At 41.3% G+C, this 20,343-nt stretch overlaps 1 protein-coding gene and 1 non-coding gene across 5 annotated transcripts in view; one reads left to right on the forward strand and one right to left on the reverse strand.

Moving 5' to 3' along the window:
* PEX1 (peroxisomal biogenesis factor 1) overlaps nucleotides 1-20,343 on the reverse strand; it is an 82,623-nt gene that overhangs the window by 42,278 nt on the left and 20,002 nt on the right. For all 4 annotated transcript variants that reach the window (XR_011256576.1, XM_069587393.1, XM_069587394.1 and 1 more), the window contains 7 exons: nucleotides 18,613-18,727; nucleotides 17,748-18,514; nucleotides 15,798-15,917; nucleotides 9,149-9,272; nucleotides 8,814-8,917; nucleotides 7,834-7,916; nucleotides 6,545-6,677 (listed from right to left, as the gene is read on the reverse strand). Coding sequence is in view for 3 of the 4 variants with exons in the window: in XM_069587393.1 (XP_069443494.1) it covers nucleotides 6,545-6,677; nucleotides 7,834-7,916; nucleotides 8,814-8,917; nucleotides 9,149-9,272; nucleotides 15,798-15,917; nucleotides 17,748-18,514; nucleotides 18,613-18,727 (1,446 nt within the window). In the remaining variant the exon portion in view is untranslated. The remainder of the gene's footprint in view (nucleotides 1-6,544; nucleotides 6,678-7,833; nucleotides 7,917-8,813; nucleotides 8,918-9,148; nucleotides 9,273-15,797; nucleotides 15,918-17,747; nucleotides 18,515-18,612; nucleotides 18,728-20,343) is intronic.
* On the forward strand, nucleotides 6,321-6,393 carry TRNAG-CCC (transfer RNA glycine (anticodon CCC)). The gene has a single exon. It is a non-coding gene; the product is annotated as a tRNA-Gly (tRNA).

Here is a 20,343-nt window from a genome sequence, read left to right on the forward strand (position 1 = left end):
AAGAAGAATTCAAGAGCCTCTTGATGAAAGCGAAAGAAGAGAGTGAAAAAGTTGGCTTAAAGCTCAACATTCAGAAAACTAAGATCACGGCATCCAGTCCCATCACTTCATGGCAGATAGATGCGGAAACAGTGGAAACAGTGGCTGACTTTATTTTTCTGGGCTCCAAAATCACTGCGGATGGTGACTGCAGCCGTGAAATTAAAAGACGCTTGCTCCTTGGAAGGAAAGTTATGACCAACCTAGACAGCATATTAAAAAGTAGAGACATTACTTTGCCAACAAAGGTCCGTCTAGTCAAGGCTATGGTTTTTCCAGTGGTCATGTATGGATGTTAGAGTTGGACTGTAAACAAAGCTGACTGCAGAAGAATTGATGCTTTTGAACTGTGGTGTTGGAGAAGACTCTTGAGAGACCCTTGGACTGCAAGGAGATCCAACCAGTCTATTCTGAAGCAGATCAGTCCTGGGTGTTCATTGGAGGGACTGATGTTGAAGCTGAAACTCCAATACTCTGGCTACCTGATGCAAAGAGCTGACTCATTTGAAACGACCCTGATGCTGGGAAAGATTGAGTGCAAGAGGAGAAGGGGACGACGGAGGATGAGATGGTTGGATGGCATCATCGACTCAATGGACATGGGTTTGGGTGGACTCCAGGAGTTGGTGATGAACAGGGAGGCCTGGCATACTGTGGTTCATGGGGTCGCAAAGAGTCAGACATGACTGAGCAACTGAACTGAACTGATGTATATTTATGTTACTCCCAATTTTTAACCATGATAAGTAAAGCTAAAATAAATATTCATGCATTTATGTTTGTTTGTCAGATTATACCTTCAGAATAAATTTCTATGAGCTAATACTATATCAAAGGGTATACACATTTAAATTTTGCTAAACATTGCTGTAAGTGCCCCCGAGAAGATCGAACACTTAGGTTTCTATAATTCTTTTAATATAGACTTCCTCCCTTAGGCTACTACCATTGTTGCTTTGACCAGCTTTTTTTTAAAAACATATGTATTTTATTTGTTTATTTAGGCTCAGCCAGGTCTTAGTTGTGGCATGCGGGATCTAGTCCCCTGACCACAGATCGAATCCGGGGCCCCCTGCATTAAAAGTGCAGAGTCTTATCCACTGGACAACCAGGGAAGTCCCTGCCTAGCTTTTAATAGCCCTGCATCAGTTCTAATATTTTGCTTTTCATTACTGTGAACAGGAAAACTAGCCAAGCTTATTGTGTAAAGTGTGAAATTTAGCAGGCATTCAACAATAGTACCATCATTATAGTTTACAGAATTGCATTTATTTTTAAAGTCAGTGGACCCTAAAGAATAAAGAAATTAGGGATACTGGACTGTATGTCCCACCTGTTATACTTTTGGTTTAGTCAGAAGGCCTTTTCTCTCAAAGTAATTCACATTTTAGTACTTTTCAGTTTACAAAGCCCTTTCATATATATTATTTCTCTTAAGTGAGATCCTAAAAGGCAAGGTTAGAAACTGAAAAACTGCTTCAAGTCACAGCCGTAAGCACATAAGAGTAGTGGGACTCAGATTCAGTTTTGCCACTAGTGCCATTAACCGTGCTACCCCTAAGTCACATGGTGGAGGTCTGATTTCTCAGTCAATAGGACAGTGTTTTTTAAAATAATATTCTACCATGATGATATATTTTGAAATTTGACATAGGTAATTTAGAGAACATTTAGAATAACTGCTATATTGTAGCAGCCTTGCATATCTGGAATAAACCCTACTTGACTGTGGTATATAATTCTTTTTATACATTAGTTTATCACATTTGCTAACATTTTGTTAAGGATTTCTGCATCTGTGTTCATGATAGGTCTTAGTTGGTAGTTTTCTTGTGATGCCTGTCTATTTTGGTATTAGGTAATGCTGGCAAAAAGGAGTACGTCAAGGCTGTATATTGTCACGCTGCTTATTTAACTTATATGCAGAGTACATCATGGGAAATGCTGGGCCAGGAGAAGCACAAGCTGGAATCAAGACTGCCAGGAGAAATATCAATAACCACAGATATGCAGATGACACCATCCTTATGGCAGAAAGTGAAGAGGAACTAAAAAGCCTCTTGATGAAAGTGAAAGAGGAGTGAAAAAGTTGGCTTAAAGCTCAACATTCAGAAAACGAAGATCATGGCATCTGGTCCCATCACTTCATGGAAGATAGATGGGGAGATAGTGTCAGACTTTATTTTTCTGGGCTCCAAAATCACTGAGGATGGTGACTGCAGCCATGAAATTAAAAGACGCTTGCTCCTTGGAAGGAAAGTTATGACCAACATAGACAGCATATTAAAAAGCAGAGACATTACTTTGCCAACAAAGGTCAGTCTAGTCAAGGCTATGGTTTTTCCAGTGGTCACATATGGATGTGAGAGTTGGACTGTGAAGAAAGCTGAGTGCCGAAGAATGGATGTTTTTGAACTGTGGTGTTGGAGAAGACTCTTGAGTCCCTTCGACTGCAAGGAGATCCAACCAGTCCATTCTGAAGGAGATCAGCCCTGAGTGTTCACTGGAAGGACTGATACTAAAGCTGAAACTCTGATACTTTGGCCACCTCATGCGAGGAGTTGACTCATTGGAAAAGACCCCAATGCTGAGAGGGATTGGGGGCAGGAGGAGAAGGGGACGACAGAGGATGAGATGGGTGGATGGCATCACCAACTCGATGGACATGAGTTTGAGTGAACTCTGGGAGTTGGTGATGGACAGGGAGGCCTGGCGTGCTACGGTTCATGGGGTTGCAAAGAGTTGGACACGACTGAGCGACTGAACTGAACTGAAGGCTGGCCTCACACCGTAGCCTGGATTTGCCTCTGCTCCCACCCACTGGAGAGACTGTAGCCACCCGGGACCATCTCTCCCTTGGGAGTTTGGTAGCGTGTGCCCAGGGCACCCATCTGGGTGTGTGCTTTCTGTTTGAGAATGATATTAATTACAGACTCAATTTCTTTAATAGATGTAAGCCATTTCATATTGTCATTATTCTTCTTGTGTGAGTTTTGGCAGCCTTGTCTTTCAAGGAAGTGGTCTATTTATCTAGGTTATCAAATTTTAGGCATAGAGCTAAAAATGTTTAGGGGCAATAACTGTTTATTACAATTACTGTTTATTACCCATTTTAAAAATTTATTTTTAATTGGAGGATAACTGCTTTACCATGTTGTGTTAGTTTCTGCCTACAAGACGAATCAGCTCTAAGTACACATTTATTCTCTCCCTCTTGAGCCTCGCCCCCACCCCCTGCCCATTATACCCCACTAGGTCAACAGAGAGCTTTATCATCCTTTTAATGTCTATGGGATCTGTAGTGATGTCCTCTTTTTCATTTCTTATACTAGTAATTTGTATCCTCTTCTTTTTTTCTTAGCCTGCCTAAGGGTTTATCAATTTTTACTGATCTTTAAAAAAAAAAAAGCCTTTGGTTTCACACTGATTTTCTCTACTGATTTCCTGTTTTCACTTCAATGGCTTCTACTCCAATTCATATTATTTCTTCTGCTTACACTGGATTTAATTTGCTCTTCTCTTTCTAGTTTACTAAAGTAGAAACTTGGATTACTGGAGTAGTTGCTCTATTTTAAGTAAGAAATCAAAAGAAAGCAATTGGGGTAGTAAGAGGAAAAAAGTTATTATGCTGGAGTTAAAATTGAATAGAAATAAAAAAGCCTTATGATTTTGAATTGAAATAAAAAACCCACAAAGACTCACAAAAATCACATTGTAGCCCTGGAAAAAATACTGTGTTGGTAGAGAAGAAAACTGTAAGCCTCTTCAAAAAGCGGGAACCTCTAGTAAGACTGGCAAAGATTAAAACAAGAGAAGACACAAATTACCAATATCAGGAAACAGGACATAACAGATCTGCCATCTGTGAAAAGCACAGTAAGATGTGCTGTTGTTGGGAATATAAACTGGTACAGCCACCGTGGAGAACAGTATGAAGGTTCCTTAAAAAAACTAAAAACAGAGCTACCATATGACCCAGCAATCCCATTACTGGGCATATACCCAGAGAAAAACATAACTCAAAAAGACACTTGCAGCCCAATTCACTGCAGCACCATTTACAATATCCAGCACATGGAAGCCAGCTAAATGACCATCAGAGGGATGGACAAAGATGTGGCACGCACACACACACACACACACACACAATGGAATATCACTCAGCCATAAAAATAAAACCGGGTCATCTGTAGAGATGTGAATGTCGTATGACATCCCTAGCATATGGAATCTGAAAAGAAATGATACAAATGAAATTACGAAATGGAAAGAAACTCACCGCCTTAGAAAATGAACTCTTGGTGGCCGGCGGCGGGGACAGTTAAGGACTCTGGGAAGGTCATGTACACACCACTATATTTAAAATGAATAATCAACGAAACACTACTGTACAGCACAAGGAACCCTGCTCAATGTCACGCGGCAGCCTGGACGGGAGGGGAGCTTGGGGGAGAACGGATACATGTATGGCTGAGGCCCTTCCGCCTGAAACTGTCACAATATTGTTGATCGGCTATACCCCAAAACAAAATGTTTTCTGGTGTTAAAAAAAGATGCGGCACGTGCGCGCGCAGACACAGACACACACACACACACACACACACACACACACAGAGGAATACTACTCGGCCATAAAAAGGGATGAAACTGGGTCCTTTGTAGAGACGTGAATGGACTGAGAGACTGTCAGAGAGAAGCCAAGAGAACAAATATCACAGTGATGCATACATGTGGAGTCTAGACAAATGGTATAGATGATCTTATCTGCAAAGCAGAAACAGAGACCCAGACACAGAGGACAAACCTACGCACATCGAGTGAGGAGGGAAGGCGTGGTGGGATGAATTAGGAGACTGGGATTGACATATATATACTACTGATGCTATGCATAAAGTACGTAACTAGTAAGGACACTGCTGTATAGCTCAGGGAACGCTACTCAATGCTCCGTGGTGACCTAAATGGGACACACACAAGTGGGAAGGGGCACGTGTGTATACCTAGAGCTGATTCACTCTGCTGTACAGTAGAAACTAACATTGTCAAGCAGCTATAGTGTCAGGCACTCAGCTGTGTCCAACTCTTTGCGACCCCGTGGACTCTAGCCCACCAGGCTCCTCTGTCCATGGGATTCTCCAGGCAAGAATACTGGAGTGGGCTGCCATTCCCTTCTCCAGTAAAGCAACTATACTCCTATAAAAAATTTTTATAAAAAGCACAGTTGGAGAATACTACAAGCAACTTCATGCTCACAAATTTGACAACTTAGAAGAAACAAACACATTCTTCAAAAACTACAAACTACCAAACACCTGCCAAAATGAAACAGATGATTAAAGACTTTGAATTTATAAAAAATATATAAAGAAATCTCTAGGCACAGATGGTTTCAGTGGAGATTTTACTAAACATTTTAAAGAATTTACATCAATTTTATACACTCTCTTCCAAAAATCAGAACAGAAGGGAACACTTTTCAACCCATTCTGTGAGGCCAGTATTACTCTGAGAGCAAAACCAAAGGCAGAACTACAGGCTAGTATTGATCGTGAAATTACACGCAAAAATCCTCAACAGAATATCAGCAAACAGAACTCAGCAAGGTATAAAAAGAATACCCTGGAGAAGGAAATGGCAACCCATTCAGTATTCTTGCCTGGAGAATCCCCTGGATGGAGGAGCTTGGTGGGCTACAGTCCACGGGTTGCAAAGAGTCGGACACGACTGAGCAACTTCACTTCACAAAAACAGACCACTACTACTAGGTGGGATTTATTACAGACTTGCATGGCTGATTCAACATTTCAAAATTAATCAGCCCCATTAACACGCTTTGTTGTCGTTTAGTCACTAAGCCATGTCTGACCCTTTGCGACCCCATGGGCTGAAGCCTGCCAGGCTCCTCTGTCCACGAGATTTCCAGGCAAGAATACTGGAGTAGGTTGCCATTTTCTTCTCCTGGGGATCTTCCCAACTCAGGGATCAAACCTGTGCCTCCTGCATTGACAGGTGGACTTTTTACTACTGAGTCACCAGGGAATCCCTATTTAACACCCTACCAACATCATAAAAAAGAAAATTCATACAACCATATCAACTGAAAAAGAAAAACAGCAGGGAGAGCGTCACCTAATTCCACACTGTTTTCTCAATAGCTCATAGCAGGCACTCAAAAATATTAGTGAATGAATAAATTCTTTCCATCTATCGTATCAACAACCCTATATAACAGATGATTAAAACTCAAAGAGAGAGGAATTAAAAATGGCTAATCGGCTACTTCCCTGATGGTCCAGTGGCTAAGACTCTGCATTCCCAATGTAGGGGGCCCAGGTTTGATCCCTGGTCAGGGAACTCGATCCCACAGGCTGCAACTAAGAGGTCGTATGGCACAACAAAGAGACCCTACAGGCTGCAACCAAGACCAGGTGCAGCCATATACTTATTTTAAATTTTAGTAAAAAATATGCTAATTAATGAAAATGAGCATATTTTAACCACATACCTTTCCTCCCGTGAGTAAAAGGGCTCCATTTCTAAGTCCTGCCACAAGGGACACCAGTTGCCGAGACAGAGGGCGCCCCAGGAGGCTATGAGTGATGTGCTCCATGGAGGAGATGCCTAAGGAATTCACTCCTCTGCAAAACATGTAAATTGCATGATCAAACGCTAAAACAGGATAAAATCTAGCTATAAGCAATTTGGAAATTTTCCTTTGCAGGCTAGTTAATGATTTATAAAAAGAGTAAAAGCTTGGAAAATTTCCCTTACTTGAGAGTAAAATGTTTTAATGCCAAATCTGAGTCACAGATTTTAAAACTAATTTTACTACCTTCAAACATGTGCAGTAACTAAAAATTCTGTCCAAATAGGAATCCTTAAGGGGATTTGTCTTAATACACACACATATCCCCCTCAAAATGATTTCTGGCTTGTTAATCAAAATTATCATACATGAGTGCTTTTAAAATATTAGGATAACTGAAGACTTATTTCCTATTAAACATCATCTTTGAAATCCAGTTTCAATCTGAAGATTACACAAACATGAACTTCAACCTACTTCCTGATTCTGCCAGTTTATTTCTGATAATAAATATCATAAATTATTAAAATTAGTCTGAGAGTTTTTACTTTATAGAGTATTTACTTTAAAAAGCAGATTATTGTTGCTCTGCAGTTTAATCCTTTAACTAAAACCTTTCTAGATTATACTATTACAGAAAAACAAATCAGTACTACTACATCCATTAAAGGCCTCTGTGATGAATTCTAAGAAGTAACATTTATGTGAGATTCTTATACTGTATTAAGAGCTAAAGAAATTGAGGCGGTTCTTTTCAAATTTGTCTTAAAAGCTAAGGAAAACACAAATAATTCCCATCAATCAGTACATCTATAAGACAGTGAAGGAATAACTTAATTTGAAATATTTTTAAACACTCAACTAATGTCTTTGGATTTAACTTTCAAAGCTAATTTGTTAATCTCAAAAGATTATTGCTTTATTCAAGCATGTATGATCCAGGTCATATCTAGTTGGCTCTCTTCTCACAGATCAAATCTCAAAGTAAAATTTCTAACACGTTTCAGTCTTTCAGTTCATCTAAGAAGAGAAGGCAAATTACTAAGCCGGGTGTGAAAATAGAAACAATCCTTGAAGAAACTATCTCCCATTACATTAGTAAGACCTGTCAACGACACTGACATCTAATTTAATATTTACACATAAAAACCCTTAGACAGGTAATGTTAAACGTGTCTAAACAGGCCAGTTTGGCCGTAACTTCTTACCCCAAGCAGTTCAGCTTTAAAAAAGGAAGAATAAAGTCAATTTCCTCACTGTTTTCTTCTTTTACCATAGGATCTAGAAGGACCTATAGTAGCAAGGAAAAATCAATTTTACATGTCACAATAATACCTTTTGCCTGCTTTTCTTGGGTTCCAGGAAACTGAATTGCTGATTCTGTTATACCAGAGAGAAAGGATATACTGTGCATGAGAGTTTATTACTTAAAATAGCCCTGACAATAATAATTTACTCGTCTAAGGAATATAAATATTTATAGTTAACGAGCAGTAAAGAATGTCTTCTTCATACAGTTTAGAGATATACCTTTATTTGCAATTTTGATTTCTGTCAAATTCTTTTTACAATCTTCCATCTGTATCGTCTCTGAATGGTATTCCTTAAACTGTATTTCACCAAAGTAAAGAAATAATATCTAGTTTCGAACCACTGAAATTCTAAGTGACTTTAATTCATCTTCAGTTCTATAATGACAGTAAATATCCTAACCAAAACATAATGTTCTAAAAAGAGTACTTTAAACACATATCTGGAAGAAAAGTAATCTGATAATAGTTGTAAAGAGTTGAGAATTTAAGAATTGACAAAATAATATGGGCTGTGCAGCAAAACTACAAATAAAAATATGAATAAAAAAAAAAGTTACCACCCTCAGCTAAGTTTTCATTTGTTCCCATACTAGAAGAGTTTAAAATCATGATCCAGTGGCCAGTTAACATGATCAACTCTATTCCTGGAACAATTCTGCTGAAGCATCCATTTCAAATTTAGGATAAACCAATCATTTGCTTAGGTAAGTTAAAGAGATTATAGAATAAAATATTTTAAATCAAGTTATTCCTTACTCTTATCATTTGAGTTTCTAATGCAGTTTAGGATGCAAGGCCTTAACAAGTAAATTCATACTTTAGAGTCAATCACATGTGAAAATATTATCATTAAATATTCAGTAGTATGTAATTACTTGTACTGTCATCTTCTGCAGCAGATTGGTACTCAATAGAAAAATAGTTTTTTCTTTTTCCTTTTCCCAAGAATGAACTATATTCAGAGAAAACTCCTTCACCCCTATTAAAAAGAAAGTGATAAATGCAGTTAGTACCGAAGCTGAGATGAAATAATTTAAAATTTAAATTTATTTACATTTAAATAAAAGGATTCTTTGATATATAAAATCTGCTGTTTAATTATCATTATTAGGTTTCCTATTCATATCTATCACAAGATGGAAAAACAATGAAAAAATTTCCAACTTCTTTAATAGGAAAAATATCAAAATAACGAATAAAATATACTTACCATCTTTCATTTCCAGTTTGATGTATTCCTCCTCAGATACTATCAGAGGGATCGTGGTAGCGGCAGACTGCTGCAGCCATGAACGGAACACAGACTTCACGTCTTCTTCACTTGCATCTTCAGACTGCCAGAGGGAAGGAAGAAACAGTGATGACGTTCTACGGCCTGAACTTCACACTCTTATTTTAACGCCTCATCTCGCCAGTGAAGTGATGGTCACAGGCACAGGTTTGGGACTTGCCATTACAGTACAATGAGTACAGTGCAGCCTGAAGAAAAAGTCACACAAGCGGCGAAGTTTTAAATGCTCCTTTTTTCTATGCCCAGTGATACACAGAGCATAATTCAGCTCACTTGATAACCATTCCAACCCTATTCTCTCCTGCTTCCTGTGAAGCAAACTCTGCAGGCAGGGAGCAGGCCCCTCTGCTCCCAGCTTGGAGCTGTGTGTGCACGTGTGTGGCTGCACTCTGGCCAACGCATTACCATCAGGAATCCAAGAGAAGGCCTTCTCTCCTGAACTGAACGGTGGAGAGACCCTGCAAGAAGACGCCTTTCCATCTGCTGCCCAGAATGCAGATGTGATGTCTCTTACCACCGTAAATACCTCGCCTGTGAGCGGAGGAGAGACAAAGGCTAAAGGTGAAAGAAGAGAGCGGTCAGAGGAGCCTGGCTCCATGCCTACGTGCTTTAGCCACCTGTGAGCACCGCCACACTTCGTCGCACATGAGAAAAACAAACTCTGTATGTTAGTCTCACTTTCTTTTTTTTCTATGATGGCTGGTACATTCAACAAGTAGAGTGTTAATAAACTGCTCAAAAGATATGAAGAAATTCTGAGAAAAACTGCTAATTTTTGAAGCTTTTAGATTAATATTATTAAGTTTAAACAATCTTCTTATATTTGAACTAACCAAAATTCATATGTGAAAGACACTATCTGCCTAGGAAAATAAACTTCTACCATTTTTCAACTCCCATATCTATTATCTAACAGCTCATATATAACAACTCGTATCTGTTATCTCTCTGCATTCATTAGATCCACTGATTAAGCTCAGTTTAGAATATGCTCACCATTAAAAAAAGCAAGCTAAACTAAGAAAAGGCATCACTTTCCCACTCTTAAAAATCACAGAAATAAGTCAGTTACTTCTTTGTATATTATTGGAAAATTGGATTAAAGACCTAGAGAAAGTCATAAAATGAAAATGAAAACTATTTAAAATCAAGACTTTTAGAATCAGAAAGAAACTCATAGTTCCTCTAGAATCAAACATCTTTCTGTCCTAAATGATATAATCAGCCTAGAGAGACCTGCCAAGGCCACACAGCTTCCACCAAAGCACATAACTAGGGACAGGAAAGGAAATATCCCACTGCCAATACGAGAGGAAAAAACAAGAAAACTAATGAGCAGTGGCTAATTAGTTTTGTACATAAGACCTAGTTTTTGTAAAAAATATCAAGATCAATAACCACGTTAAAAGCAGAGCTCCTATAAACTTAAAAAAAAAAAAGAACTCAAAACTTTGTAAGTCAAGAGCCATAAAAGGTCCATATTACAGAAACTTTTATACTATGGCCTATATGTTTAAAGATTACTTAAGAATATCAATGCAATACAGACAGCAAAATACCTGACTCTGAAAATCCTGGAGTTATCAAGACAATGTTAAATTTCCTTCGCATGGTTTTTAAAAAGATACTGAGAGACAAGACAGAGATAAGAGGGCGAGTAAAAGGACTTCAGCTCACCTCTTCTCAAGAAAAGAGCTAAATCACAACTAACTGCTATGCAAACACCTACAACAAAGACCTGAACCTACCATAAGAGATATTCTACATCCAAAGCGAAGAAAAGCTACAAGAAGACAGCAGGAGGGGTGCTTCTGTGCTATAATCAAATCCTATACCCGCTGGGTGGGAGACCCACAAACTGGAAAATAACAGAATCGCAGAAGTTCTGCCACAGGAGTGAGCGCTCTGGGCCCCGTGTCAGCGGCCCAGGCAGGGGGTCTGGCGCCGGGAGGAGGAGCCATCAGCAACTCTGGTCTGTGAAGGCCGGTGCAGCTTCAATGCCGGCGCTCAGCAAGGCTTCACGTGCACTAGGGTGCAGGGCTAGACGGTGACTCCACGGAAACCCGGGCTGGAACTGCCTGCAGGCCGTGGGCAGCTCCCTGGGGAGGTGGGGACTGGCTGGTGCTCCCTGTGAGGACAAGGACGCTGGTGGCAGAGGCTCGGGCACTGTTCACAGGCATGAGCGCTCCCGGAGGCCTGGCCCCCCCAACAGCCTGCAGGCTCCAGCGCTGGGACGCCCCAGAACCACCACAAGGGTGGAAGCACAGCCCAGCTCAGAACAGGCAGGCTGCCCAAATGCCTCCCTGAGCCAACAGCTGCCTCCAAACACACCCCGTGACACAGCCCTGCAGACAGACAGACAAGACCAGATCCATTCACGGGGGCAGTTGGGGGCGGGGGGCAGGCAGCAGTCTCTCCCAACAGGAGGTCTGCACACGCCCCTGGATCAACCTCACCAACTAGGGGGAGACGCCTGAAGCAAGAAGAACCACAATCCTGTAGCCTGAGGAAGGGAGAGCACAAAAACACGGAACGTTAATAAGTATGACCCAGCTGAGAAACATGTTCCGGACAAAGAAACCAGGTATAAACCCCCAGAAGAACAACGAAGTGAAGTAGAGACAGGCAATCTGCCTGGGGAAGAATTCAGCGAAATTAGAGTAAAAGATGACTCACGATCTCAACAAAAGAATGGTGGCACAGACAGAGGACACAAGAAACATTTTAGAAAGAACCAGAAGCTTGAAAAAACAAACAGAGATTTAGGAGAGGTGGCAAGAACACACAGAAGAACTGTACAAAAAAGCTCTTAATGATCTGGGTAACCAAGACAATCTTGTCACTCAGCGAGAGCCAGACTTCCTGGAGTGTGAAGTTAAGTGGCCCTTAGGAAGCACTACTATCAACGAAGCTAGTGGAGGTGATGGGATTCCAGCTGACCTATTTCAAATTCTAAAAGATGATGCTCTTAAAAGTGCTCCACTCTATATGTCAGCAAATCTGGAAAACCCAGCAGTGGCCACAGGACTGGAAAAGGTCCGTTCTCATTTCTAATCCCAAAGAAGGGCAGTGCCAAAGAATGTAAAAACTACCATACATTTGCACTCATTTCTCATGCTAGTAAGGTTGTGCTCAAAAATCCTTCAAGCTAGGCTTCATCAGTACATAAAAACCAAGACCTTCCAGGTGTACAAGCTGGACTTAGAAAAGGCAGAGGAACCAAGATCAAACTGCCAACATTCACTGGATCATAGACAAAGCAAGGGAATTCCAGAAAAAAAAAAAAACCACAAAACTACTTCTGCTTCACTGACTATGGGAAAGTCGATCACAACAAACTGTGGAAAATTCTTAGAGATGGGAATACCAGACCATCTTACCTGTCTCCTGAGAAACCTGTATGCTGGTCAGGAAGCAACAGTTAGAATCTTACATGAAACAGCAGACTGGTTCAAACTTGAGAAAGGAGTATGTCAAAGCTATATATTGTCACCCTGCATATTTAACTTAAACAGTGAAATACTGGGCTGGATGAGTCACAAGCTGGAATCAAGACTGCTGGGAGAAATACCAACAACCTCAGATATGCAGATGATACCACCCTCATGGCACAAAGTGAAGAGGAACTAAAAAGCTTCTTGATGAAAGTGAAAGAGGAGAGTGAAAAAGTGGCTTACAACTCAGCACTCAGAAAGCTAACAGCATGACGTTCGGTCCCATCACTTCATGGCAACCAGATGGGGAAACAGCAGAAGCAGTGGCAGAGTTTCCCTTCTTCTGTTCCCAAATCACTGCGGACAGTGACTGCAGCCATGAAATCAGCAAGCTGTGACAAACCTACAGTTGTATTAAAAAGCAAAGACGTCACTTCCCTGACAAATGTCTGCATAGTCAAAGCTAGGGTCTTTGCACTAGTCATGTATTGATAACAGAATTGGACCATAAAGAAGGCTGAGTGAGTGCCAAAGAATTGATGCTTTCAAATTGTGGTGCTGGAGAAGATGCTTGAGAGCCCCTTGAACTGTAGGAGATTAAACTAGTTAATCCTAAAGGAAATTAGTCCTGAATATTCATTGAAAGGACTGATGCTGAAACTCCAATACTTTGGCCACCTGATGCGAAGAGTTGACTCACTGGAAAGACTCTGATGCTAGGGAAGATTTAAGGCAAAAGAAGAAGAGGTCAGCAGAAGATAAAGCGGTTAGATGGCATCACCAACTCAATGGATATGAGTCTGAACAATCTCCGGGAGATAGTGAAGGACAGGGAGGCCTGGTTGCTGCAGTCCATGGCGTCGCACGCACAGAGTCAGACATGACTTCGTGACTAAACAAACAGCTAATTCAGTTTGCTGTAAAACACTGTAAAGTAACTATAATCTAATTAAAATAATTCTTAGAGGAAAACATAGCCAGAACACTCTGACATAAATCATACTAATTGAATTACTTCTATTTCAGACAGAAGAAGATTTCACTTATATGTGGAATCTAAAAAAAAGGATACAAATTAATTTATTTACAAAACAGAAACAAGACTCACAGATTCCAAAAACAACTTATGGTTATCAAAGTGCAAAGGTGGAGGGAAGATAAACTAGGAGGTTGAGATTAACATATACACACTACTGTATATAAAATACTCAACAAGGAACTGCTGTACAGCACAGAGAACTCCAGCCAATATTCTGTAATAATCTACATGGGACAAGAATCTGAAAAAGAATGGATATATGTAGAACTGAATCAATCTGCTATACATCTGAAACAGAACACTGCAAACCAACTACCCTCTAAAGTAAATCAACTATAACACAACGCACAGATCAGAAAACCACCGAAGACCAAAGAATCGGAAAGTTAAACTACAAATCAGTGAACATGTCAAATGCTCAGTTGCATACTGTTATGGAAATGGCATGTATTCTATTTGTTTTCTTCTTCTCTAGTCACAGAATATAAACTATTTTATCTGAGGTTCCGTCAAGCAGAAAGATCTGTGAAAATGGTTTTACAATGACCATCATTATCCAGAGGACCTGGAAGTATAATGCAAATTATCAGAGAAGGATTGAGTCATGTTTGGCATTTTCTGAACATATAATAATTTTCCTCTGTTACAATTCTCTGAGAACTGGTAAGCTATGTTGGTACAGATGACAACACTCTAAAAGAAAATAAATGAAAGTCGCTCAGCTGCATCTGACTCTTTGGACCCCATGGACTCTACAGTCTCTGGAATTCTCCAGGATAGAACACTGGAGTGGGTAGCCTTTCCCTTCTCCAGCAAGTCTTCCCGACCCAGGAACCGAACTGGGGTCTCCTGCATTGCAGCCAGATTCTTTACCATCTGAGCTATCAGGGAAGCCTGATAATACTCTAAAGAGATTTTAAAATTAAGTTCCATACTTCAATTCCTGACCATATCAGTGTGTATCAAAATTAAGTGCTGAAAAGTAAAAACAGTCTAACTCTCTTTTACACTGCACTGTTAATACTGAAACATGTGAGAATTTTCTTAAAAAACTGCCCAGATGTAGCAAAAATATCAATCCTTTAAATGCCAAATTATCCATACTTGCATTGGCACAATGTATGTTATATGTATATCATTTATTAAAGACTTCTTGCAGACTTTCCTGGTAGTCCAGGGGTTAAGAATCTGCCCACCAGTGAAGGGGACACAGGTTTGATCCCTGGTCCAGGAAGATCCCACATGCCATGGGGCAACCAAGCTCAAGCGCCACAACTACTGAGCCATACTCTGCAACGAGAGAAGCCATGGCAGTGAGAAGCTCGTGCCCTGCAACTAGAGAGCAGCCCCGCTCACGGCAACTAGAGAAAGCCTGCCTGCAGCAGCGAAGTTCCAGAGCAGGAAAAAAAAAAGGCCTTCTGGTTTCTGAAACAGGTAAACAGTGCCATTTGATCCAGCAATTCAACTCCGGGGTATGTACCCAAAAGAACCGAAAGTAGGGACTCAAATATCTGTATATCAATATTCACCGCAGCATTAATCAGAACAGTTAAAAAAAAAAAAACACAGAAATAACCCCAGTGTCCATCAACTGATGAATAAACAACATGTGTATATTTACATACAATGGAACACTATGCAGCCATAAACAGGAGTGAAGTTTGATATATGCTATAGTGTGGATAAACCCTGACAACACGTTAAATGAAATAACCAAGACACAAAGGGCAAATATTGTATGATTCCACCTACATATAAGATCTAGAATAAGCAATTCACAGAGACTGATCACAGTTGAGAACTGGGGGAGGAAAAGGTGGGGAGTGATCGCTTAATGGGCACAAAGTTTCTATTCAGTGGATGGAAAAGTTTCAGAAATAGTGATGGTTTCATGTTATAAATGTACTTAATGGCACTAAATTGCACACTCAAAGAGTTAAAACAGCATTTTATCTTATATGTATTTTATCACAATAAAACCAAAAGACTTCTTTGCTCTTTTAGAATAAAGGAGTACATTCTTATTACTTAGCTAAAGCAACTAGAAAGTTTACCGCGCATGTAAAATAATTGTGATACATAAATGGGAACTCACCAAGTTTTCTGTAGGTTGTAGTTTTAGAGATCTTGGAATGTTAGGGGTAACTTCCACTGGAGTTATTCTGACGACCGCATGCATTTCTATATTTAGCCTCTTTCTCAGGTCATCTGGAATCTGAAATATATAAAAATGAATTTAAAATATAGACGTTAAAATCTTGATTAAGAAATATTCCACAGCATAAACACTGATATTAATTTCTATCAACTCAGGTGAATGATAAGATACTGCCATGACTGATAGTATAGGTGGGCATTCAGGTACTGTTGTAATACGAACATTTCACTTTTTTCCTACAGTTGTTTCTTTAACATCCTCTTCAGAAGGTGATCACTTTCGCTCTCTCCGGTTAAGCCAGCCTGAGTTCCTGGTTCCAACTGCCACCTCTCACTGGGCCCCCTCCCACCCTGACCGCAGAGTGGCAAGCACAGGCTCCTCACTGCCGTCTCGCCTGGTCTCCAGCGCTCGGTCACCACTTTTTCACCCCATCCTCACCATATAGTATCAGGGAAATAACAGTGTTTCCTGCCTAATGGCAGAACCATTATTAGAAACAGACAGGTCCATTAACAAGTTCAGACAATATGATTTTCAAGATGCAGTGGGATCTTCTTGGGGAAGAGATTAGAGATAACAGAAAATATGAGGCACGGTTGGAGCTTTAGAGAATGATGTAGGCCGAAGAGATTACAACTTGTAAGTCACCTACCGAAAGGTCACAGTCTAAACTGTGAGAGTAAGAGAAATCTGCAAAGGGGACTCCCTTTCCCTTCCATTGTTCTTCCCTGTTCTAATAATCTTCCTTCAAAATCAGGTTAAAATAAAGGAGGCTGGTGGCTCACTTCATACAAAATAAACATTAACATCTGAAGTTAGGATGAGGAGGTGAAATGCTAGTGGTGCTACTTGCTCTCTCCATCACAGCAAAGAAACAATACCAGCACGGTAAGGAGCTTTCTGGGTAGCTCTGAATCCCGGTCATCCCACACCATGGCTCTCTCCCTACACTGGGCATTTCCCCCAGTACATACCAAGACATTCCTTTGCTTTCAAGAAGGTGGAAGCAAATCTTCAGGCATTGAAGATGGGAAGCTTCGTAGGGCCTCCATCTGAAGCATGAACTCAAGAGTCAGCCTGCCAGGGTTTGAATCCTCATTCTACTTACTGACTTGTTACCCCAGGCAGGTAATTTTGACCTCTCTGGGCCTGTACCTATCTTAGCTTTTACCTGTCCAAGTTTATTAGCCAAAAAACACACAAACCTTACCCAAAAAAGGACTTTACCCTGCAATTAGAAATGCGTCCCCACAGGAACTTTCGTTGTTAGCCACTCAGTCGTGTCCAACTCTTTGTGACCCCAGGGACTGTAGCCGGCCAGGTTCCTCCATCCATGGGATTCTCCAGGCAAGAATACTGGAGTGGGGGTTGCCATTTCCTTCTCCAGGAGATCTTTCCGAACTAGGGATCAAACCCTGGTCTCCTGCATTGCAGGCAGATTCTTTACCATCTGAGCCACCAGGGAAGACTAGAGGAGGGGGACTTTAAATAGGGTTTATTACACTGGTTTTCAACTTGTGCATAAAATATTATAATATTTTAGTTCAAAATCTGGGCAAGTTCAAGCAACATAAAAGTATTTTATATGATTTATACAAACCCATTTGCTACAGACCAGAAACAAACAACACTATAAATCAACTATAGTACAATTTGGGGCTTCCCTGGTGGCTCAGATGGTGAAGAATCTGCCTGGAATGCGGGAGACCCAGGTTCAACACCTGGGTTGGGAAGACCCCTTGGAGAAGTAATGACTACCCATTCCAGTATTCTTGCCTGGAGAATTCCATGGATAGAGCCTGGCGAGCTATAGTCCATGGGGTTGCAAAGAGTCGGACACAACTGAGCAACTAACACAATATTCTTTAAAGAAAGTCTTGTACTAACCCAGACTTTCCCGAGATGAAGCGCGTCTAAGTTTTTGGTGTATTTCATGGCATTCTTCAGTTCCTCGAGTCCATTCCAGACCACCTTTAGCACACAGGCCTTGCCTGCTTTGTGACTATGGTCTGGGCTAACCTGCTTTTGATCTAGAGGCTCTGACATCTGCTTCTCTTTTTCAGGTGACAGGACATTCTGCTTTGTTCTACTTTGCTGCTGCTTTGGAGAAAGCAGTTTCACTAGCTTTCCATAGGTCACAGTGAAGCTGGGCTCCACATCAAAGTATTCCTGGTCCCATGGAAATACATGAATGGCATGATGTTTGTGAAACACAGAAGTTGCTGATGCCTTACATATGCTGGGAGGCTGGGATTTGCATACTCTGAAAATATTGTCCAGAGGAACATCTGCTGACTGCATGTTTTTGAAAGCATTGATTTCAGTTAATCCCCAGGATGTGTCTCGTTTCTTCTCAGACCCAGAAGAAAAAATGCTTCCTATCACAGTCCATAAGCTTGGTATAAATGATGAGTCAGTTCTACCCTCTGATTCTCTTTCTTTAGACCCAGCGACTCCTACAGGATTTGACTGAAGTTGCTTGGTCTGAAGTCCTTTTGTCAATCCTCTTTGGTCTCTTCCATAATGATGAAATTTTCCAGGTATATTATCTGCTTCTGAAAGTGTACTCTCTTTGGCTTGGCGGGTCTTTGGCTGAATCAGGAGCCTGCTGTCGGTTTCCAGCCTTCCGTAAGGAGCATCTGGCATCAGTGCGGCTGCACAGAAAACAAGGGTCATCAGTGTGCACTGACCTCTGCTTTGGAGTCAATGCGATAGTGAAGAGTGGGACAGAAAGTGTTACGACAGCACCTACCAATCTGGATAAATATGTAAGTCTGCTGATCAACCCAGACCGGAAAAATGGCTTTCGGAAAAACTATTCGAATCTGATCTAGAAGGTGCTGTTCAAGGGAAGCAGCATGCAGCTCCTAGAAATAAACAAAAAGGTCAGTCCCCTTTACATTTTGTCTATTTCATGTTTAGAAAGGAAACCTCAACTCTTTCTTATAAAGCAAACCTACTTGGTTTAGAATACCGCTCAGAGAAGAGAAATCTAAAGACACTGATATTTTGGGGGATCAGATCAAGGTGGAGGAAGAGTAGGATGGGGAGCTCCCCTTCTCCCACAAATGTATAAAAAATACATCATCTGCCTGTGGAATTGTTCTCACAGAACATCTAGTGAACATTGGTAGAACATTTTCTAGATTTCCAAAGGGCAAAAAAAAATCTCGATTTAACTGTGAAGAACAAAACAAAGAAAAAAAAAGAGAGAGAGAGAAAGGAATCTGGACAGGAGCTATGAGAGGGGAAAGGTTTCTGCTCCCTTGGAAGCCCTGTCACAGGCAGAGAGATCAGTGGGGCCCAAGGAGGGGCTCTGGAGTCTGAGACAGAATAGCACTGGTTTACGGAGGGCAACGCAGAGACAGACCTGCACAGACGGTCAGTACTGCCACCAGGCCCTCCCCAGTCTGAGATGCTCGTCCATGGAGGCAGGTGGGGACCGAGGCTCAGGCTTCAGAGGTAGAACTGGGGCGAGAACTGGGGTTGGCAGTATGGACAGCCCAAGGGGACTAGGATGTCACGTGCCCCAACCAAGGGAACATGGGAATAAGCCTGGGCCCACCAGAGAGGGAAGGTGATATTGTTAGGGGGCATGCAAGGAGAGGCGCAGGACTGCCACAGGAATTCCTCTCCTGCTGTGTGCTCTCAGGTGACAGGGCACCACCTACACGAGCTCTGGGGTAGGCACAAGCGGCCACTACCACCTCAGACTCCAGAGGTAGCTGCAGACCGCGGCAGGCAGTAGGCACTGCCGCCACCAAGGGTCCCATGACTGAGCACCAACTGCTGCCCTTGCCTTTTTGGGACTGTGCATGGGCCGAGCACCTGCACACCCCTTATCAAGTGGACAATGGACAGCACATGCAGAGAAAAGAGACAGCAAGCATTCAAGCCAAAAACAACCCTCAAAGAAGTGTTACATCCACACAAGCTATGCAGGGATGCCCTCACGTATAAACAGTCCTCCAAGGCTACAGTAGATGACTGTTTCTCCTAAACTCAGACTAAGAGAAATAGAAGTAAAATGAAGCAGCAGAAGAATTCAGCTCAGTTCAGTTCAGTTCAGTTGCTCAGTCATGTCCTACTCTTTGCAACCCCATGAATCGCAGCACACCAGGCCTCCCTGTCCAACACCAACTCCTGGAGTTCACTCAGACTCACGTCCATCAAGTCAGTGATGCCATCCAGCCATCTCATCCTCTGTCTTCCCCTTCTCCTCCTGCCCTCAATCCCTCCCAGCATCAGAGTCTTTTTACTGCCAACTAAAAGACCAAGAGAATTCCCCTAAACGAACAGTGAAACAGACCTCGTCAGTCTAATAGACATCAACTTCAAAAAGAGGTAATGAAAATGCTAAGGGAATTAAGAAAGGCTATCAACAGAAACGCAAATTGCTATAAAAAGGAACTAGGGAGTATAAGGAGGAGCCAAGAAAAGTTAGAAAACTCATTTGCCAAGGTGAAAGTTGAGCTAAAGGTAA

This window comes from Ovis canadensis, chromosome 4 (genome assembly GCF_042477335.2).
Source record: "Ovis canadensis isolate MfBH-ARS-UI-01 breed Bighorn chromosome 4, ARS-UI_OviCan_v2, whole genome shotgun sequence".
Classification (NCBI taxonomy): domain Eukaryota; kingdom Metazoa; phylum Chordata; class Mammalia; order Artiodactyla; family Bovidae; genus Ovis; species Ovis canadensis.